Source organism: Penicillium roqueforti, assembly GCF_015533775.1.
Source record: "Penicillium roqueforti strain LCP96 04111 chromosome Unknown scaffold_01, whole genome shotgun sequence".
Taxonomy (NCBI): domain Eukaryota; kingdom Fungi; phylum Ascomycota; class Eurotiomycetes; order Eurotiales; family Aspergillaceae; genus Penicillium; species Penicillium roqueforti.
Window position 1 is genome coordinate 1,565,414 of NW_024067565.1, and position 18,106 is coordinate 1,583,519.

The 18,106-nt window shown below is 49.9% G+C and overlaps 8 protein-coding genes across 8 annotated transcripts; 2 read left to right on the top strand and 6 right to left on the bottom strand.

Moving 5' to 3' along the window:
- Nucleotides 1-389: 389 nt before the first annotated feature.
- On the bottom strand, nucleotides 390-2,022 carry LCP9604111_1025 (MFS transporter; the record flags this gene model as incomplete). The annotated part of the gene is made up of 2 exons (XM_039073972.1): nucleotides 390-1,287; nucleotides 1,367-2,022. 2 exons carry the CDS (start codon nucleotides 2,020-2,022, stop codon nucleotides 390-392), a joined length of 1,554 nt encoding a protein of 517 aa, XP_038933573.1.
- A 1,189-nt stretch (nucleotides 2,023-3,211) lies between these two features.
- cdc48 (AAA family ATPase CDC48) lies at nucleotides 3,212-5,960 on the bottom strand (the record flags this gene model as incomplete). The annotated part of the gene is made up of 6 exons (XM_039073984.1): nucleotides 3,212-3,792; nucleotides 3,852-5,343; nucleotides 5,411-5,660; nucleotides 5,718-5,773; nucleotides 5,831-5,858; nucleotides 5,911-5,960. 6 exons carry the CDS (start codon nucleotides 5,958-5,960, stop codon nucleotides 3,212-3,214), a joined length of 2,457 nt encoding a protein of 818 aa, XP_038933575.1.
- Nucleotides 5,961-6,808: 848 nt separating this feature from the next.
- On the bottom strand, nucleotides 6,809-7,786 carry LCP9604111_1028 (uncharacterized protein; the record flags this gene model as incomplete). Its single annotated transcript, XM_039073995.1, has 2 exons — nucleotides 6,809-7,586; nucleotides 7,650-7,786. 2 exons carry the CDS (start codon nucleotides 7,784-7,786, stop codon nucleotides 6,809-6,811), a joined length of 915 nt encoding a protein of 304 aa, XP_038933576.1.
- A 638-nt stretch (nucleotides 7,787-8,424) lies between these two features.
- LCP9604111_1029 (uncharacterized protein) lies at nucleotides 8,425-9,267 on the bottom strand (the record flags this gene model as incomplete). Its single annotated transcript, XM_039074006.1, has 1 exon — nucleotides 8,425-9,267. The coding sequence occupies one exon, from the start codon at nucleotides 9,265-9,267 to the stop codon at nucleotides 8,425-8,427; it is 843 nt and encodes a 280-aa protein (XP_038933577.1).
- A 1,889-nt stretch (nucleotides 9,268-11,156) lies between these two features.
- Nucleotides 11,157-12,048, top strand: LCP9604111_1030 (Mpv17/PMP22 family protein; the record flags this gene model as incomplete). Its single annotated transcript, XM_039074017.1, has 4 exons — nucleotides 11,157-11,279; nucleotides 11,346-11,621; nucleotides 11,680-11,946; nucleotides 11,998-12,048. 4 exons carry the CDS (start codon nucleotides 11,157-11,159, stop codon nucleotides 12,046-12,048), a joined length of 717 nt encoding a protein of 238 aa, XP_038933578.1.
- Nucleotides 12,049-12,603: 555 nt separating this feature from the next.
- Nucleotides 12,604-14,000, bottom strand: LCP9604111_1031 (DCN1 family protein; the record flags this gene model as incomplete). Its single annotated transcript, XM_039074028.1, has 6 exons — nucleotides 12,604-13,036; nucleotides 13,124-13,298; nucleotides 13,352-13,425; nucleotides 13,537-13,608; nucleotides 13,759-13,802; nucleotides 13,917-14,000. The coding sequence occupies 6 exons, from the start codon at nucleotides 13,998-14,000 to the stop codon at nucleotides 12,604-12,606; spliced, it is 882 nt and encodes a 293-aa protein (XP_038933579.1).
- A 517-nt stretch (nucleotides 14,001-14,517) lies between these two features.
- LCP9604111_1032 (ribosome biosynthesis protein NIP7) lies at nucleotides 14,518-15,461 on the bottom strand (the record flags this gene model as incomplete). Its single annotated transcript, XM_039074039.1, has 8 exons — nucleotides 14,518-14,541; nucleotides 14,598-14,624; nucleotides 14,680-14,812; nucleotides 14,864-14,913; nucleotides 14,971-14,997; nucleotides 15,057-15,119; nucleotides 15,175-15,387; nucleotides 15,444-15,461. The coding sequence occupies 8 exons, from the start codon at nucleotides 15,459-15,461 to the stop codon at nucleotides 14,518-14,520; spliced, it is 555 nt and encodes a 184-aa protein (XP_038933580.1).
- A 279-nt stretch (nucleotides 15,462-15,740) lies between these two features.
- LCP9604111_1033 (nuclear export protein Noc3) lies at nucleotides 15,741-17,804 on the top strand (the record flags this gene model as incomplete). The annotated part of the gene is made up of 1 exon (XM_039074050.1): nucleotides 15,741-17,804. One exon carries the CDS (start codon nucleotides 15,741-15,743, stop codon nucleotides 17,802-17,804), a length of 2,064 nt encoding a protein of 687 aa, XP_038933581.1.
- Between the last annotated feature and the right edge of the window lie 302 nt (nucleotides 17,805-18,106).

Here is an 18,106-nt window from a genome sequence, read left to right on the forward strand (position 1 = left end):
AAATAATTCTGGTGAAGTTTATATAAAAGGAAATGGCGGAATTCCCCCCTCCCCCACCACCAAGGTTCTATTGTTTCCGTTTAGTGGATATCATGCGTACGTTTTTTCCAGCTCATAACAAAGCAGCAGGTTAAATACCATTTATACTCAGATACATTGCTACATGTATATAGAGACCCAGTTCTAGAGATATTAATAATATTGATTAAAATAACTAACTATGCCTTCAGGGATACATGACTTGTCATAAAACAACGGAGTAGACCTTCTATAACAAAAATCGTCGGACTTCATAGATCTGTCATCAGAACAATGCAAGTGAAAAGCAAACCTCTAATGCCATATATGTATTCATGCGCCTGAAAATGAGAGATAGGTGGATCGACCACCTAGAACTTAGGACTGAACTTGCTCATAGCGCGAATTCTCGAACCGTAGATGAAGAACAAAATAGGAATGGGGATCATAGCGACAGTAATGAAACCTAGAACGCTAGATGCCCAAGCCACACCTAGATTGTTGTACATTTGTGTAGCGAAGAGCGGAAAGGCGCCACCCATGGTTGAGCGGATGAGAGTATTCGCCGCGATGGCGGAGTTGGCGAACATCATGTACACATCAATAATGTAGTTGAGACCCTGCATGAAGATAACCAGGATACCTAGACCGATAGGCACGCCGGCAATAACCTGCGGCACCCAGGAGATATTTGGGTTGGAAGTCCAGCCGAACCAGAATAGACCGATTGGCAGCAACACAGAGGCGATCATCATTGGCACGAGGCGCTCTTCGGGAACGACCCTGCCATGTTTTTCAAGTTTGCGCGCAAAACGAGTCTTCGTGGTGTATATGATGAGACAGGCACCGAGCAAAACGCCGATAAGAATGCCGATGAATGGAAGGGCAGCCACGCCTTCGTGGGTCCAACCGCGAACTTCGCCGAACGAAATCGGGTAGGCCTCGAAGAAGAGGTAGAGGATTCCGTAAACAAGAGCGAGGTAGATAGTCATGGCGAGCAGGATGGGCTCTTGAGTAAGCATCTGGAAGGGTCGTAGGAGGTACTTGGTAACGATATCTGAAAATGTGGGCTCGTGCAGATCCAAGAAGGCGTGAATGGCCGAGTTGCCGGTTTCCTTGCGAAGACGGGCAGCTTTCTTTTGCAAGATGACTGGGCCGTAGGTCTCGGGAATGACGAAGAGAGCAATTAGACCGAAGAAGGAGGACGCAATTAGGGTGATCCATGCGGTCCAACGCCAGCCAAGAGATGAATCTGTGATGAAGCCACCGCTGAAGAATATTAGTGTCTGGATAGTGCTTTGAGGGATGTCTTTAAGGGGTATTTTGAAGAGACAATTTGAGTACTTACACAATTGGGCCAAGAACAGGTCCCATGAAAGTAGCTGAACTGAAGAGAGCGATAGCCACTGCGCGATCGACGGGGTCCCAGATATCAGCCAGGGCACCGCCAACGACGGCCAAAGGAGAGCAGCCAAAGACACCCATGAGAAATCGGCAGACCAGGATAGTTTCGAGGTTCTTGGCGACAGCGACAGGGATCTGGAAGATAGCGAAGACGAGGTAGCCTGAGAACAGCGGGATGCGACGGCCGTATAGCTCACTCAGCGGTGCCCAGAGCAGGGGACCTAGAGCGAAACCAAACACAACCAGACTAGTGCCGAGAATCATCACTTCAGTTGATACATTGAACTCCTTCGCAGTCACCAGGGTCGCAGTCGAAAAGACGCTGGATGCGAAGGTGATCCACACAGTCATAAAGGACATGGTAAATGTGATGATCCATTTGCGCAGATTGCTGTAGTTCTGGGGGTTGTGAGGGTCATCTTTGCCATCCCAGTCGACAAGGTTGGGCTCTGCATTGGAAACAGCGGGCTTTTCTAGGGTGTCGACTGCGTTCTCGACATCTGTTTCGTTCTTCTCATGAATAGCGTTGGTGACGTCCACCTCCTGTTCCATGCTGAGGCGAGGTGTAGTTGTAGTTGAATCAAATGGTGGCGGACTCATGGTTGCTCTAAATACCTATGTATATAGGTGTATGTGCGAGACTTCCGCCGGTGTGTTATGAGAGAAGACAACTTTGGGAAAGAACATTATTGAGACAGGGGCCATATGACAATATAACCCCCCCCCCGGAGGTCCCAGAAGGGAATAGGCTCGGAGCTCAAGACTTCCAAAGCTTTGTAAAAAAAAAAGGTTGTGGAGAAGCTCATTCGGTATCGGCCGTTCGCTCCTCCACTATGTCCGCGATGTACTCAACCCCGGATACATCAGTTGGAAAAGTCAGATTAAACAGCGTCATGATCTAGGTCAGGCCAATGAGAGCCTCCTTTTTTCATAGAGTCCAGTCGATCCCTAACCTTGATAATCTATAGCCACCTGGGCATGTCACCTAGATGATCAAATTATCTTGATATACTTCCATGGCGTCAGTATATTTCCATGTGGCGACGGGTACGCAAAATTACAGAACTAGAAAAATCCTGAACTCCATGGAAGTGGGAAATGGACCAGTTAAAAGCACGCAAACGTACGAAAAAGCACGAAATTGGTTGCAGTTCCGGTCCAACTTTCGCTCTGGTCGCTGTGTTCGCTCTCGGCTTCAATTTAAAACCGAAGAAAAGTGGAGATCTCGGCTTCGGGCCAAAAACTGAAGTGCCGAGATTTATATCTCGGGCTGAAAGGATTGTCCGAGAGATTATCATTGTCTGAGCTAGTTATGTAGTTTGATGTATATGATTGATCATATAATCATGATCTCATAAGCAAGCACGGAGTTAGAACAACGGGAATATCTCCTAGGTATGTCCGGCTACTGTTCTTGCATCAACAAAGCATTACGAGGACAAGAAATACCTCTACCTCTGCGGAGTAGATAATCATGATTTCAAGGTTGCACAGTCAAGAAAAGGACATGACATTCATTACACGACATGAAACAACATAAAAAGCAAGAAAGACGACACTACAAACACTACAACACCAATGAACGTAGAGATTTCTCTGTATTGGCTATTATGGCACATTGTATGTGGGCAAAAACAGGAAGAAACGAATCGAAAAGGAAACCCCAGCAACCAGGCCCGCATCTCCACCACGCAAAACGATCTATTCATAAGCGAATCCGAGCGCAGAAACCCGGGCATGACTGAACTGAGGAAAAACATGTCATACCACCTTCTAGCAAAAGAAGCGTTTAATCGTAGAGGCTGTCGTCATTGCCGGCTTCGCCGAAGGTATCGTTCTCCTGAACTTCGCCAGCAGATGGGAAGCGGAAGAAGCTACCGCCTCCGGTGTTCTTCAGGCTCTGGGCGAAGGCCTCGTAGCGGCGGATCTCCACGTCGCTAACAGAGCGGCGGGCAGACTTCATGGCCTCCTCGAAGTGAGCGCGAGTGAGCTCAGGCACGGGATCTTCCGCTTCCTCATCCTCCATTGTGATGTCCTCGCCGGCGGCTTCGCGCTCCTTTTGGCGGTCAATGTCGGCGGAGATGGCCTGCTTGATGGCGAGCTTAACGGCACGCTGTGTCACGAAGCCGAGATCGGCACCGGAGAAGCCGTGGGTCTTGCTGGCAATGTAAGCAATATCGACATCACCGGCGACAGGGGTCTTGCGAAGCTGGGCCTTGAGGATACCCTCACGAGAATCCTGGTCAGGCAAGGGAACGTAGACCAGGGTATCAAGACGACCAGGACGAACCAGAGCGGCATCGAGCTGCTCAGGACGATTGGTAGCACCAATGACGAAGACGTTCTTCTTGGAGGTCATACCGTCCATCTCTGTTAGGAAATTAGTGAATATTCGGAACAAAATATAGCAATTAACAGCGGAGACTTACCAGTAAGAAGTTGGTTAACAACACGGTCAGAGGCACCACCGGCATCACCGACGGAGCCACCACGAGACTTGGCGATGGAGTCCAATTCGTCAAGGAAGACGACACAAGGAGCAGCAGCACGGGCCTTATCGAAGATATCACGAATGTTGCTTTCCGACTCACCGAACCACATGCTTAGAAGCTCAGGTCCCTTGACGGAGATGAAGTTGGCAGCACACTCATTGGCAACAGCCTTGGCCAACATGGTCTTACCAGTACCAGGAGGACCATAGAACAGTACACCTCGAGAAGGCGAGAGACCAAACTTCTGGAACATCTCGGGGTGGTCCACGGGGTATTGGACACTTTCGACAAGCTCGCGCTTGACCTCCTCGAGACCACCAATGTCGTCCCAGCGAACGTTGGGAACTTCGACCACAGCAACCTCGCGCAAGGCAGAGGGGTTGGAGACACCCAGGGCAAAGCGGAAGTTCTCCATGGTGACACCAAGAGCCTCAAGAACTTCGGCATCGATGGTGTCCTCATCGAGATCAATGAGATCCATCTTCTCACGAATCTGCTGCATAGCAGCCTCGGAGCAGAGGGAAGCAAGATCAGAACCAACGTAACCGTGGGTCTCGGCGGCAATGGTCTCGAGGTCGACATCATCACCGAGCTTCATGTTCTTGGTGTGGATCTGCATGATCTCAAGACGGCCAGTTGGGTCGGGGATACCGATATCGACCTCACGATCGAAACGGCCGAAACGACGAAGAGCAGGATCAATGGAGTTGGGACGGTTGGTAGCGGCCATGACCACAACGTTGGAGCGGGCCTTCATACCGTCCATGAGGGTGAGCAGCTGGGAAACAACACGGCGCTCGACCTCGCCGTTGGTCTTGTCACGCTTGGGGGCAATGGAGTCGATCTCATCAATGAAGATGATAGCCGGGGAGTTCTTCTCGGCCTCCTCGAATGCTTTGCGCAAGTTCGATTCGGATTCACCAGCCATCTTCGACATGATCTCGGGACCGTTGATCAGGAAGAAGAAAGCACCAGTCTCGTTGGCAACAGCACGAGCCATCAAGGTCTTACCGGTACCGGGAGGACCGTACATAAGGATACCACGAGGTGGCTTAATACCAATGGACTTGAACAGCTGAGGATGACGGAGAGGCAACTCGACCAATTCACGGATCTGAGCCATCTGCTTGCGGCATCCACCAATATCATCGTAGCCAACCTCGTTGAGGTTGCCCTCCTCATCCTCTCGTTGGATGGGCTCACCCTCGCAGTGAATAATTGTGTCCTGGGCAACAATGCCGTATTCGGGAGGGTCGACCTCCACAACCTTAAATTCGATTTGTCTCATACCACCTCGTACTGTGAACAGGTCACCCTGTCGGACTGGACGGTAGGCCTCGCGGAAGTAGGGAGCAAGGTAGACATCGAAGAGAGAGCCGGTCAGACCCTCAATCGTATCAGCGATGGGAAGGACGGCAATGCGCTTGGCCTAGATCACGAGCATAAAATTAGCCAATAGATCATGGTAAAAGATGACGTGGAAATGCACAACTTACGTATTTGATATCGGGGCAAGGGTGCACAGTGATCATGTCGCCGTGCTTGACACGAAGGTTGTGACGCACAACCCGGTTGATACGGGCGCTTCCATCATCGAGATCGTCATCGGCCAGGACGATCAGCACAGTGTCCTTGCGCTTCTTACCCTTCACGAGAACTGTATCACCACGGAAGAGCTGGAGGGTCTCCATGGTGTTGTTCGAGAGGGCAATAACCGAGTTATCATCGTTAACGGCATCGGTCACGCTGGGTGAAAACTGTCAGCTTCTTGCCTCCAACAGATATCTCTTATCAGCTACTCACATCAAGGAATTGGGCTTCTTCTTCTTTTTCAAGATAGCGGTGGAGGTATCGAGCTCCTGCAATTTTCGTCAGTTCCGAGGGCCTTTGTGAGCTGTCCTGTAGCCTATGCTTACCTCCTTCTTCTCGGCGCCTGAAGCGTCCCTGGAGTCCAGTTAGCATACTCAATAGTCAAGAGAGTTCAAATGAAGCGTACTGCAAGTGGACCCTCTTCTTGTCATGCGTGTGATCCGGCTCGGAAGACATGATGGGCGTAAATGAGGTTGTGGCGGTGATGGAAGCAAGCTTGAGTGAACAAAGGTGTCCAGTGCCCAAAAAGAGTCGGAGCGAGACACGGATTTAAAATGGAACGAGAAATGAGTACTGAAAATGAAAAAAGGACCGATAGATCAGAATCAGAGAGCGAACCCGATGACGGCAAAGTGGAGATAGAGGCAGGTAACAGGAATGATGATGTTGAGCTTCCTACCTCTGCTCTTAGAACTGATGATGATGACTTAAGCCCGGTGCTTATGTCATCGCGTTGTCCGCCACAACGAAGCGCATGGAACTCATTCGATCGGGAGCCTTGATGCCTGGGGAACGGCCAACAGTAGATATGGTTACCAAGGTCCTTACAATAATACATTCAGGCGAGAATCTTGGAACGATTCAATTATAACTACAGCAACCCTAAAGAGTAAATAGAAAGTTCATGGTGCACTTGCTTCAGAGTTGAAGAAATTCCAACTCTGGGTGACCGGTTAAGACAAGGAATAGATCCATAGCAATGCCGGCCAACGGCGAGTCTTCTAAGTCATCGGATGAAGACCTATTTGGCCTGTTCAAATGCTCAAATAATGGAGAAAGGTCGTACACTTAGAAGCAAGTGATATCTTTAGTTGTAGATTCAGCAAAGGCTTGGATCGAAAGAAACGCCCTCCAAATGTTCAAGCCAGGTCTATATTCCGAAAACTGGTGTAAACCTAGAAAATGCAAAGCCAATAACAAACCATGTGCGCTGTCAACATCAGGTATATATGCAAGTAGGAGGATATTCGTTACAAATAGGAAAAGAAGGAAAAGGCCGAGAACCACCACAAGTAATCTAATAGCTATGCCTTGACACTTGCGGTTCCAGCCCAGCAGTCATGGAGACTCCAAGCTCCGGCGCAGAAGCTGATAAGCCCGGTCAAGCTATCAGGAATACCGATGCCTTTCTCGAGACACCAGTGCAGACACAAGGGTGCCCAGATGACGTTGTTCACCATGCTCTTTCGCCAAGCCCGGATCTCCAAACGCAGTGCCTCGCTATCTTCGGCCTTGGTCTCTTTAGTCTCGACCGTGCCGGCAGCCGCTCGTTGTGCGGCTAACCGTTGTCTGCGTAGCACACTCTGGCGCCAGAGCACAAAGAACTGGAAGAAGATGTGCCCGAACCATCCACGGGTACTCCAGATTTCCCATTTGGCAACGCCGCCATATTTGTCCACGAACCGCTTCGAGACCACCCCCTTGGAAGCAAGATAGCCCACGTTCTCGAGAAGCTGGTAGATCACGTTTGAGATGACCTGCAGTACGGTTAGGGCGTGGAGAATGGGGTCGGCTGGCGGCGATTTGAGGGTGTCAGCTCCCCAGATCCACAAAGGGAGCAGCCCGAACAGTCGCAAATTGTATCTCGTCTCCGATGCGAGGGAGGAAAGGGCCGCGAATTTCGATTTTGACGATGCGGGAGTGACGTTCTTGGTGGGTACACGACCCTTTAGCCGCGCAAGGATACCCAGCTTTGTTTGCAATGCTATCCAGGGCGCTGATGCAGTGAGGTGGTGGAGCATTGAGGCGACATAGTTGATAGTCGCTAGTACTCGCTCTTGCCCATTTGCCTCGGAAAGTAGTCTGCGGGAGCGGTCAGCGATATTCTTGCCGCGCCCCGGAACATAGGATTGAAGGAGGCCTTACAGATCCAGCCGACGGATTGTCACATCGGTTGTTGTCAAGGCGGCTAGCAGCTGCCGTTTCGCGCATGAGCTCCTGGCGGGTGCTTGCCCAGGCGGGGCATCAGTCGCCTCGCCTGGAAGGTGTTCAGGGTCGGACATCGTGTATGATGAACATAAGAAAAAGCGAAATAAAATGTGGAGGTGGAATCGCACAAGCGGAACCGAGGCTCGGAACTTGAGGAAGTTCGATCTAATCTCCGAGGGTCATTATTCCCCAGCATTTCGGTCATCTGACATGACGTTAACCATATCTTGAGTAACCATACGGAGTAGTTAGTTAGTTGACTAATTAGTGTATAACTATATTTTTCTCGTAGCTATCTTGCTGGCTTATATTAAAGCATACAAATTAATTAAAGCCTACTGACACCTTGATCCGCTTTACGTGCTTAGTTCTATACTATGGCTTCACAGGATACCTAATTTAACATCATTTACATAGTCTACATCTTTCTAGTAACTTTTACTTTTACTTAAAATCATGCTTGGAAATTCTTCATTTCGGGGGAAATCCCCTAGTCCTCACATGTGGAATCCGAATTCCACCCCATCCTCCTCTCACATGCCGCTCACCCCCCGCTCACCCCGGCCTGACTTCGACCTCACCTCCACCTCTTCCTCACCCCGGCTTCACCCTCCCTCACTCCCCTCCCCTCTCCCCACCGTGAATGTAGCAATGCCCAAATGGGCCATGAATAATCCCGAAGGGCAAGAAAAACAACAAAATTGTGAGGACCCTAGTCCTCACCGAAGGGATCTGCCGTCGATCCCTGCTCGTGGTCAGACTCACGCTGCCACGGCGAAGGCAGGATTCGCCAGTCCGTTTGGGGCTGGAAGTCCCAATCGACGGTGCTCGTCCTTGGTGGACGATTGGCGAGGAGGTTCTCCAATCGTCTGAGCTCCCGCTCGTGACGTTGTCTCTCACCTCGCTGCTCGCGGAGGTCATGTAACCGCCGACGGAATCGACGGCCGGTGTGGCGACCGGCGAATCCGAGATGTTGCCGAGCACGACCAAGGCGACCGGACGACTCATGATTGTTGTCACGGCGCGATTGGAAGTATCGTCGAATGTTACCCACAAGACGTCGAATATTGCCCACAAGACCGGTGGGTGTGCCCTCGTCGGAGCTTGCATAAGCTGCATAGGAGTGATCGCTCGCAGTGGTGATGAACGACATTCTTGCCATTGAACGGCCGTTTGGATCCTCGACCTGGAAGCCAGAAGGATACGGCGCCATGCCGGAGTGGTCGCTGGCAGTGGTGATCTCTGACATTCTTCTCATTTCATAAGCATCCTCAACCTGGAAGCCAGAAAGATGCGGCGCCATGCCGGAGTGGTCGCTCGCAGTGGTAATGAGTGACATTCTTGTCATTGAATAGCCGTTTGGATCCTCGACCTGGAAGCTAGAAGGATACGGCGCCATGCCGGAGTGGTCGCTGGCAGTGGTGATAAGTGATATTCTTGAGATTGAATGACCCCTCGGTTCCTCGGTGATGAATGAGGTCGTCACTTGAGGCTCTTGTGACTCGGCCTGGAAGCCAGAAGGCTGCGGCGTCTCCGCGGAACGGCGTGAAGGCATGACTGGTGTCATGTCGGGATGTGTCGTTCCTGACAGAAATGGTATTATTGCGGATGAGAAAGCACAAGAAATGAGATGTAAGGACTCGCGGTGTGCTGCCAGGAGCCTTACACGCAGGAAAGGAGAGATGCTTGATACTTCACCCGGCGACTGGAAGCCGAAGAAGTAACGCTTGATTGCGAACCGACAAGGTCGCCGGTGTACGGCCAGAAGGCCTACACGTGGGGAAAGGTACTTGATACTTCACCTGGCGACTGGGAGCCGAGGAAGTACGTCAGTCACGATCCTTGAGTGTGAACTAACAAGGTTGCCGGTATGCTGCCAGAAGGCCTGCACACGGGAAAGACGTTGCAATGTGATGAGAAGTGATAAAGCAGATGGAATTAAGATGAATCAATGAAGAGAAGGGGTGAAAGGATGATTGGAAGAAATGAAAGGATGGGTGGGAGAGAAGGAAACAAATGAGGAGCGGTGGTGTTCAAGTACTCCAGGCGTGTGGTCGCCATAATTTGGATCGCATCGTCGCTGACTCGTTCGTTGACTCGTCGGGGCCAGCGGTTTATGGAATGAGCTCCATGATCGCATTTTTCCAGCGACAACCCCGACGGCGACCTAGGTGAGGTGAGCCGCGTTTACGCGGTATGTAACCCATTGATTCCTTTGCACATACTGCTCAAACAGCATAGGTCTAAATCGCAGAGCGTAACTATAATGATAAACAGTTGTCATTCTGACTTCTGTTTATACAGAATCACCGATACTTGGCAAATGTTCCATCCATCACATTGCCTGGTTGCTGCTCACTGGCTCATGTATAGATTTGGCTGAAGTGTTATATTCCGACACTGGACCGAGACATAGCTATAACAAGCTTGAATGGCACAAGGGCTTGCTTTATGTCTATCAACTATTCGGGGGATGCCGTCAAAATACGTTCTGCAACCATGCAGGGAGAGATGTGGTGATTCTTATTGATTACCTTACCTCTAGAGCTCTGTTACCTAGAAGAATATGGGCTAATAGACTAGATTTTGGATTGCCAGACTACCGGTTTGATAGATGATAAAGAGGCATACACTCCGTAGTCACGGGTAATGAAGTATAGGCTATGTATGTTGTATAGAACTCACTACAGGTCTAAGCCGACAAATCCCATATCTCTACATATATAATTCATTTAGTCTTGAGCGACTAATTCAGCTACAGAAACCACAAACATAGAAGAGAGACAATCCATAAGCCTAGGGGTGTTAAAAGAAGTGATAACCCCGTGACCATGAAAGCCCTGGCATTGCACCAAAAACGACAAACAGTGAACTTCCAAGATTCATTATGATCAGGATCTAAAAAAAACATAGATCTATGTAATAAAATATACAGCATAAACATATAAAATACATACAACATACTCCGTATACAACGTTGTTAATGATAGGGGTAAAATCGTCAAAGCCCCCAGATCCAACCAAAAGCCGTCGGGGGTTTCCGATGGGCTCCGCCAATGGATCTCGCCGGGGATCCATCCACCGATTGTTCGTATAGCCGTCTCGATTTCCTGGATATATTCTTCCGACAGAATTTATTTAGTCGGAGAGTGATTCAAGGGAGATATTTTGTGTGAGTTATATATTGACGGCCTCGGCTGTCCTCCCCCATATCCCATCCCAGCCCAGCCACCCTCGGACCGACATAAACAAACACGCCCCCCCCCCAGTCTCACCCCATCGTGTCTTCCCATTTTCTCCACTTGGCATCTTATCATCCATTGCATGTTAATCCCATTCACATTATTAACTTATTTTAGGCGCGTGTGTAATCTGAAAAGCTCTCTTAATTCCTCCTGAACCCTCCTGACTCCTGCCCTCCTCCAACCCCCTCCGATCCCCACAATGTCCGTCAAGTTCCAAGAGGAGACCGTCCGCACCGTCACGGGCGGCGGCAAGTCTGAAGACCTAGCGCATCGCGTCGGTGAGCGATTGACCGGTGGAAAGACAGCGGCTGGGTATCTCCAGGTATGCAGCGCCTACCCCTCCAATAACATCGAGCCAACACTGATCCGGGGAATGGATCGTCAATAGGCATACCTCCTTCAGCTCCAGAAGAACCCTCTGCGCACGAAGATGCTCACCTCTGGTGTGCTCTCCGGTCTGCAGGAACTGCTAGCTTCGTGGATCGCCCACGATGTCGGCAAGCACGGCCACTACTTCAGCTCGCGCATCCCCAAGATGTCGCTGTACGGAATGTTCATCAGCGCGCCCCTCGGCCACGTTCTCATCGGGATCCTGCAGAAGATTTTCGCCGGCCGCACAAGTCTCAAGGCCAAGATCCTGCAGATTCTCGTTAGCAATCTGATTGTACGTCGTCGCTGCGATCACCTGTCCTGAGATTCGCTAATATTCTCCCGTTCCCCAGATCTCCCCCATCCAGAACAGTGTCTACCTGACCTCCATGGCTATTATCGCCGGTGCGCGCACCATCCACCAGGTTCGCGCTACCGTCAAGGCTGGCTTCATGCCCGTCATGAAGGTCAGCTGGATCACCTCGCCCCTGTGTTTGGCCTTCGCTCAGAAGTTCCTCCCTGAGCACACCTGGGTGCCCTTCTTCAACGTTGTTGGATTCTTCATTGGAACCTATGTCAACACCCACACCAAGAAGAAGCGTCTGGAAGCTCTCCGGAAGGTATGATTTTATTTCTTGGAATTTGCGACTTGATTGCTAACGACTCGGCAGCGTTACGACCAGCGTCGCGACCCCAGCTACGAGAAGCGCGACTTCCCTTAAATGGGCCGAGTCCGCAATTGACTGCAAATACACCCGGACGCGTCGAAGACCTATGTGTGTCGTCCCTTCCGGCTTGTCTGCTGTCACTTGGTTATCCTTTGTTTACTATTCTCCGGTGTCGATCTCAATCCATGTACACACCCCCGTGCATCTTGACATGCCGCAGATATCTCCCCCTTGATGTTATCACTCAACCTCATGACGAATGGCTTTATATCTCTGTTTTATTTCAATTCCAACCCTTCGAAGATCGGTATATATATCTTCTTTTCAGTTGAGCTAGTCGCGCCGTTCTACCTCTGCTCATCTATACCGCTATATACATACACTAGTCGGGATAGCTATAATCGAATGAACTGCAACTGCCCTTGACATGAAAACGGCACAATGTGGCCATTATGAATTCTGTCGTAACTATGAAAGATCTGACACACAGGGTGTCAATGGATGATACAAGTGGGTGGGCAAGGTACAAGTAGACATGGCCAGCCCACCCGAAAATGAGAAGACACAAATCCCTCACATCCAACATCCACGAAGAGGCCAGAGGCTACCTTATTCAACCTCCATCTCTGAGGCCTTTCCCCGCTTAGCCTGAACCCAGGCAACAAAGTCATCCAGAGCACCGGGCCAAGCCCCATCAGGACTCCACCAGCCCATCTCCTCATCTTCGAGACTCTTGCGCATAAACACCTCAACCTGCTCCCACAGATCCTTGTTAACAGGCTTCTTCCCGCGCTCTTCGAGGAACTCGATCCACCAATCCAGCCACGGGGTCGTTTCGGTGTTCCAGGCGACACCACCATGGTCAGTTGTGAAGAAAAGACGCCACTGCTCGGCGGCGATTTCGAATTGCAGGTTGCGCTGTCCTTGCATCCGTGAGAGCGGGAATGCGTATCTGTAGACTCGTCGGAAGACCGCTGGCTCTTGTGGGATGACCTCCCGGAGGTACTTGGCGTACGCTTGCATTTTAGGCAGGGTGTCGCAGCTTGTGGGTTGTTAGATTGGATAAATAACATTGAGGATGATTTGAGTCCGGGTTGAAGTGGGTTTTCTTCGTTGATGTTGTACTTACCGAACGTTCAGCCATCCGTCCCTCCATCCCTGGCGGGTGAACTCGCCCATCGATGGTGACTTGAGTAGCTCGGCGATGGCTAGGCAGGTTACTTCGTCGAGCTCGACATTCAAATCGCCGAGGTAATCTATGGCTCGTGTGATACCGATGGTATCTGGGCTCTCGACTGGGTCATCTGGGAAGACATGAGTATTTGTATAAAATCACTAGTCAAGAATGAGTAAATACCTCGGTAGCTTTCGAAGAGCTTTGTAAATTCGGAAGTCACAACTGCAGCAGTGCCAGCCGCGGCGGCGAAGAAACTATTCCAGTGATAACGTTAGCATCGAAGCATTTCAAGAGTTGTCCATGTATGATGTCTTGAGAGCGGGATGGTCAGGTATATGGTCGTGGGGCTAGGGAAGGGCAATCACTTCTTCTTCGCCTTTCTCGGCTTCTTGACTCGAGGCATTTGGGACGATGAAGTATGTAGTGAGAGATTGAAACTTTCCCCAAGTGAGACTTAGGAAAGGCTGAGAAGGAAAGATGCTCTAGCGACCTGCTAGCATCTTGGGACTTATGTGCAGGTAGGGGTTGGAGACAAATAAAACAAAGCGACACAAAAGTCAGGTACAATTATGATGACAAGCACTTACGCGTCAAGCGCGGGAGCCAAACTCCATCCACATGCTTTGAGGAACTATATCAGAAAGTTAGTCCTTTTTGATCCCACGTGACCGGATAGAAGCATCTCAAGATATCCAAGCAGACCACACAGGAGAGAATATGCCGGTAAAACATGCAAGTTACTCACTTTCACAGCAACAGACTCCTTTGTCCGTGTACAGCTGACAAACTCAGCGATTAGATGCTTCTGGTTGCTTGTGTATGGTGGCATGGTGGTGGTTGACAATATGTGTGTCCACTACGCGCGGGAGAAATGAAATAAGTGGTGAAAACACGCGGGGGGCTAAAAGCACCAGATTTGTAGTGTGCGCGTGAGAGAAACTATGCTCGGCTAAGAAGTTACGAGAAACACCAGGGCTATGAGGACTGTAGTGAGTTATCATCTGGAGCTGCCCGTGATCATGGTGCTGACTCATCATGTCCTCCAAACAGTCCTAATATCAACTACAACCCGGGCTATACATCCATGAATAGACTTGGCATGAGGTTTTATTTTCATTACATTGGACATGGATTTGTGAGTATTCAGAGTATGTATTTTCATATAGTAACCATTACAGAGAAGTTTGTGGTCAACATTTGCCATCAATTCATCACATTAGGAGCAATGAGCACGGGATTCGATGGTAAAAAGTACAGTCAACTTTTGTAAGATCAGATAGATCAGGTAGAACTCCCAAACGCCTTTTGCAAGTTGCAAACATGTAAGATTCGGTGTTCGAATTCGTTTAGGTGGTGAACAACGTATCCTCCTATTATGGATGTTAGCAATTTGATCCTTGATAAGTTGAAGATAGATCCAACTCACTTCTCTGAGGTACTCTCCTGCGTCGGCCTGTTCATTTGAGTTAGCCAATGTAAGTAAAAACCTAGAGCTGAGCTCCACCTACCTGACGATGGATCGCGATACTGGTAGGATCTAATTTTGCGATCTGCGCGGATGACCTTGCTGTAACTCCGAATCCCAGGGGGACGTCGTTGGAGTCCAGAATCACAATTCCCTGGTTTTCTGCGACATCCTCACTAGAAGACGGTCAGCCTTGAAAAAGGATATTCATTTAGATGATAACCAACCTGAACCTAGCCACGTGGGCTTTCAAAACCGAACCGCCATACAACAGAGGCTGAAACTTGTTAGCAAGGTACAGCAGACCCTATCGAAGTTGAGATATCAAGCTTACCATCACTCCGTTTGCTTTGATCCAGACCTGTGCCAGAGATATAGAGTTAGCATGCCTTGTTGAAATGCTTAGATTGTGATACGTACCTTGTATCGGGCGTGTTGCGCCAGGAGATCCAGAGCTGTTAGGTTGATGCGGAACTTGCCAGTCTGCCATAATATTAGCATCACTGATCAGAATATGAACAGAGCTTATAGCACTCGCCTTAGTGTATTTTCCTATCATAGTGCCCATGCTGAGAAGCTGATCGCGCGGGAATGAGATGCTCAGGTTGGCAATCTCCTTGTTCACGTAGTAAACCCGGGATCCTTGCAAGCGGAAAACACTCATGGATCCATCTTCGGCTGGGGTAATAAGAGAATTGAGACTGCGGCCGGTATAGGAAGCTAGCTTCGTGAAGAGCGTCCGTGTCTCTTCCTAAAAGCGTGATAGGTTAGTCAAAGTAATCAATGGTCATTGCATTTAGTACGCACTTCTGTGAGGGATCTCATATTGGCGGATATGAAGCTGAAAATATGGCAAAACAGTTGAGTAGCAACGAGCTTGTATTGTCGGGAGGTGAGGAGCAAGAAAAAAAACCAATGTCGGGCAATATCTCACCGCCAAGAAGCGGACCTGAAATTTATAGCGATGGACCGGACATGAATAGCCAATCAGAGCAATGTTTGTCTTTCCGCCTAGAATTTTCGGGACCGCCTTTTCACTCTAAAGATATTTTTTACTATTCTCCGCAAATTTCACCGTCAATTCCCCAAATCTCCAGCTACAAAATGGCGCGTGGTCCAGAAGTGAAGCGGAGACGATTGAGTCCTCCAGCCGATGTTGAGGACTCCTCATCGCGCTCCAAAGCCGACCAAGAGTGGGATGTTGAGCAAGACTACGAACGTCGCCCGCGCAAGAACACCAAGAAAGCTGGCGAGAACGCACGATTGCCAATCAAAACATCTGAAGGCTTTGTCCAGGCCGAAGCCGAGCCTGCAGACCAGGGCGAGGAAACCGACAGCTTTCTGGGTACCGATGATGACGAGGAGGATGGCTCTGAGGGCGAGGACGGAGAAGAATCTGAGGAAGAAGCACCCAAGATTCCGGTGAAGCTACAAATCTTGCAGGCAAAGGAAGAGCTAGCTAAGATGGCAACCTTGATCAACGAAGATCCCGAGGAGCACATCTCTTTGTTCAAAACAATGGCCGAGATGGTGTCGAAAAAATACACACCTGTCACAGTTAAGAAGCTGGCTCTAGCCTCACAGGCGGCTCTCTACAAGGATGTTATTCCCGGATACCGTATTCGTCCATTGAGCGAAGAGGACCAGACTGGCAGGGTATCAAAGGAAGTGCGCAAGCTCCGAGACTTCGAACAGTCCCTTGTGGCAGGATATCGAGCTTATGTCCAGAAGCTTGCTATGCTGGTCAAGCCATCCAAACAAGATGGCCCCACAGATGCTGGACTGAGGAGCTTCGCGATTTCGATGGCTTGTACTATGCTCTTAGCCGTGCCACACTTCAATTTCCGCAGCGAGCTCCTGAAGATCTTGGTGAACCGCCTTGCACGGAGAAAACTTGATGCCGACTATGTTAAGTGCCGTGAAACCATGGAGGAAGTATTTGCCAAAGATGACGATGGAACCGTTTCCCTCGAAGCTGTTCGTCTGCTAGCAAAGATGTTGAAGGCCAGGGACTTCCACATTCACCCCAGTGTTTTGGACACATTCCTCCATCTTCGTTTGCTCGGCGAGTTCCACTTGAAGGCGTCTCGAGACCGAGTGGACCGGGAAGAAGAAGAAGTCCCCCATGGAAAGAAGCCAAAGCAAAAGCGTGAATTCCGCACGAAGCGAGAGCGCAAGGTTCAAAAGGAGCGAAAGGAAGTCGAGAAGGATATGCGACAAGCAGACGCAGTGGTATCGCACGAACAAAGAGACAAGAACCAGGCCGAAACATTAAAGCTTGTATTCGGACTCTATTTCCGCATTCTCAAGCTCCGCATTCCCGAACTGATGGGTCCTGTGCTTGAGGGTCTGGCGAAATATGCCCATCTTATTAACCAGGACTTCTTCGGTGATTTGCTCGAAGCTCTGAAAGACCTGATTAATCACGCAGAGCGCGAGGAAATGGGCGTAGAAGGCGACCAGGAGGTCGTCAACGAGGAAGACGACGAAGATGAAGACAATGTCACAATTGCCGAAAGCGCAGCCCGGGACGCTCGCCGAAGGACGCTGCTCTGCACCGTGACTGCCTTCGCCCTACTAGAAGGCCAAGAAGCCAGCAAAGCCGCCGCAGGTCTCCACCTCGATCTGAACTTCTTCATCAAGCACCTCTACCGATCCCTCTACTCCCTCTCCATGAACCCAGACGTCGAGTTCAACCCAGACACAGCCCTCCGCCTCCCCGACCCCAACTCCTCCGCGGAAGGCAAACAGCTCTCTGAGTCCCGCTCCAAAAACAAGGTCAACTTCCAGACCCCGATGGTCCTCCTCCTCCGCTGCTTGCAGCCAACTCTGTTATCTCGCGCACACGGCAACCCGCCCCCAAGCCGACTTGCCAGTTTCTCCAAGCGTCTGATGACGACTTCTCTCCAGTTGCCGGAGAAGTCTGCTCTTGCGACACTTGCGCTTATGAACCAAGTCTCGAAATATCATGGTCGTCGTATCTCTTCGCTGTGGCATACAGAGGAGCGCAAAGGTGATGGTGTGTTCAATGCTTTTGCTGCTGATATTGAAGCTACCAATGTCTTTGCTGGTACGGTGTGGGAGGGTGAACTGTTGCGTGTGCATTACTGTCCACAGGTGAGAGAGGCGGCGGTTGAGATTGAAAAGATGATGATGTCTTCTAAGTAAATACTGTAAATACTGTTTTGAATAATTTTACATGCATATCCAGCTACAATCTACTCTACTTGGAAATTTATAATCAAACATCTTCATTGACATGCTAATCCACACAGGAAATCTCACAAAGCTGGCCCCATGTCCTCCAAATCCAACAAAGAGATGAGAGCTGTTTTTTTTGGGGGGGTTTGGTTTTCGTTTTTTTTTTTTTGGTTTTTTTTTTTTTTTTTTTTTTTTTGTTTTTGGCCCGGGGGGGGGGGGGGCCCCACCGGGGGAAAGCCGGCGCCCCCCACAGGGAGCGGGGGACAGGG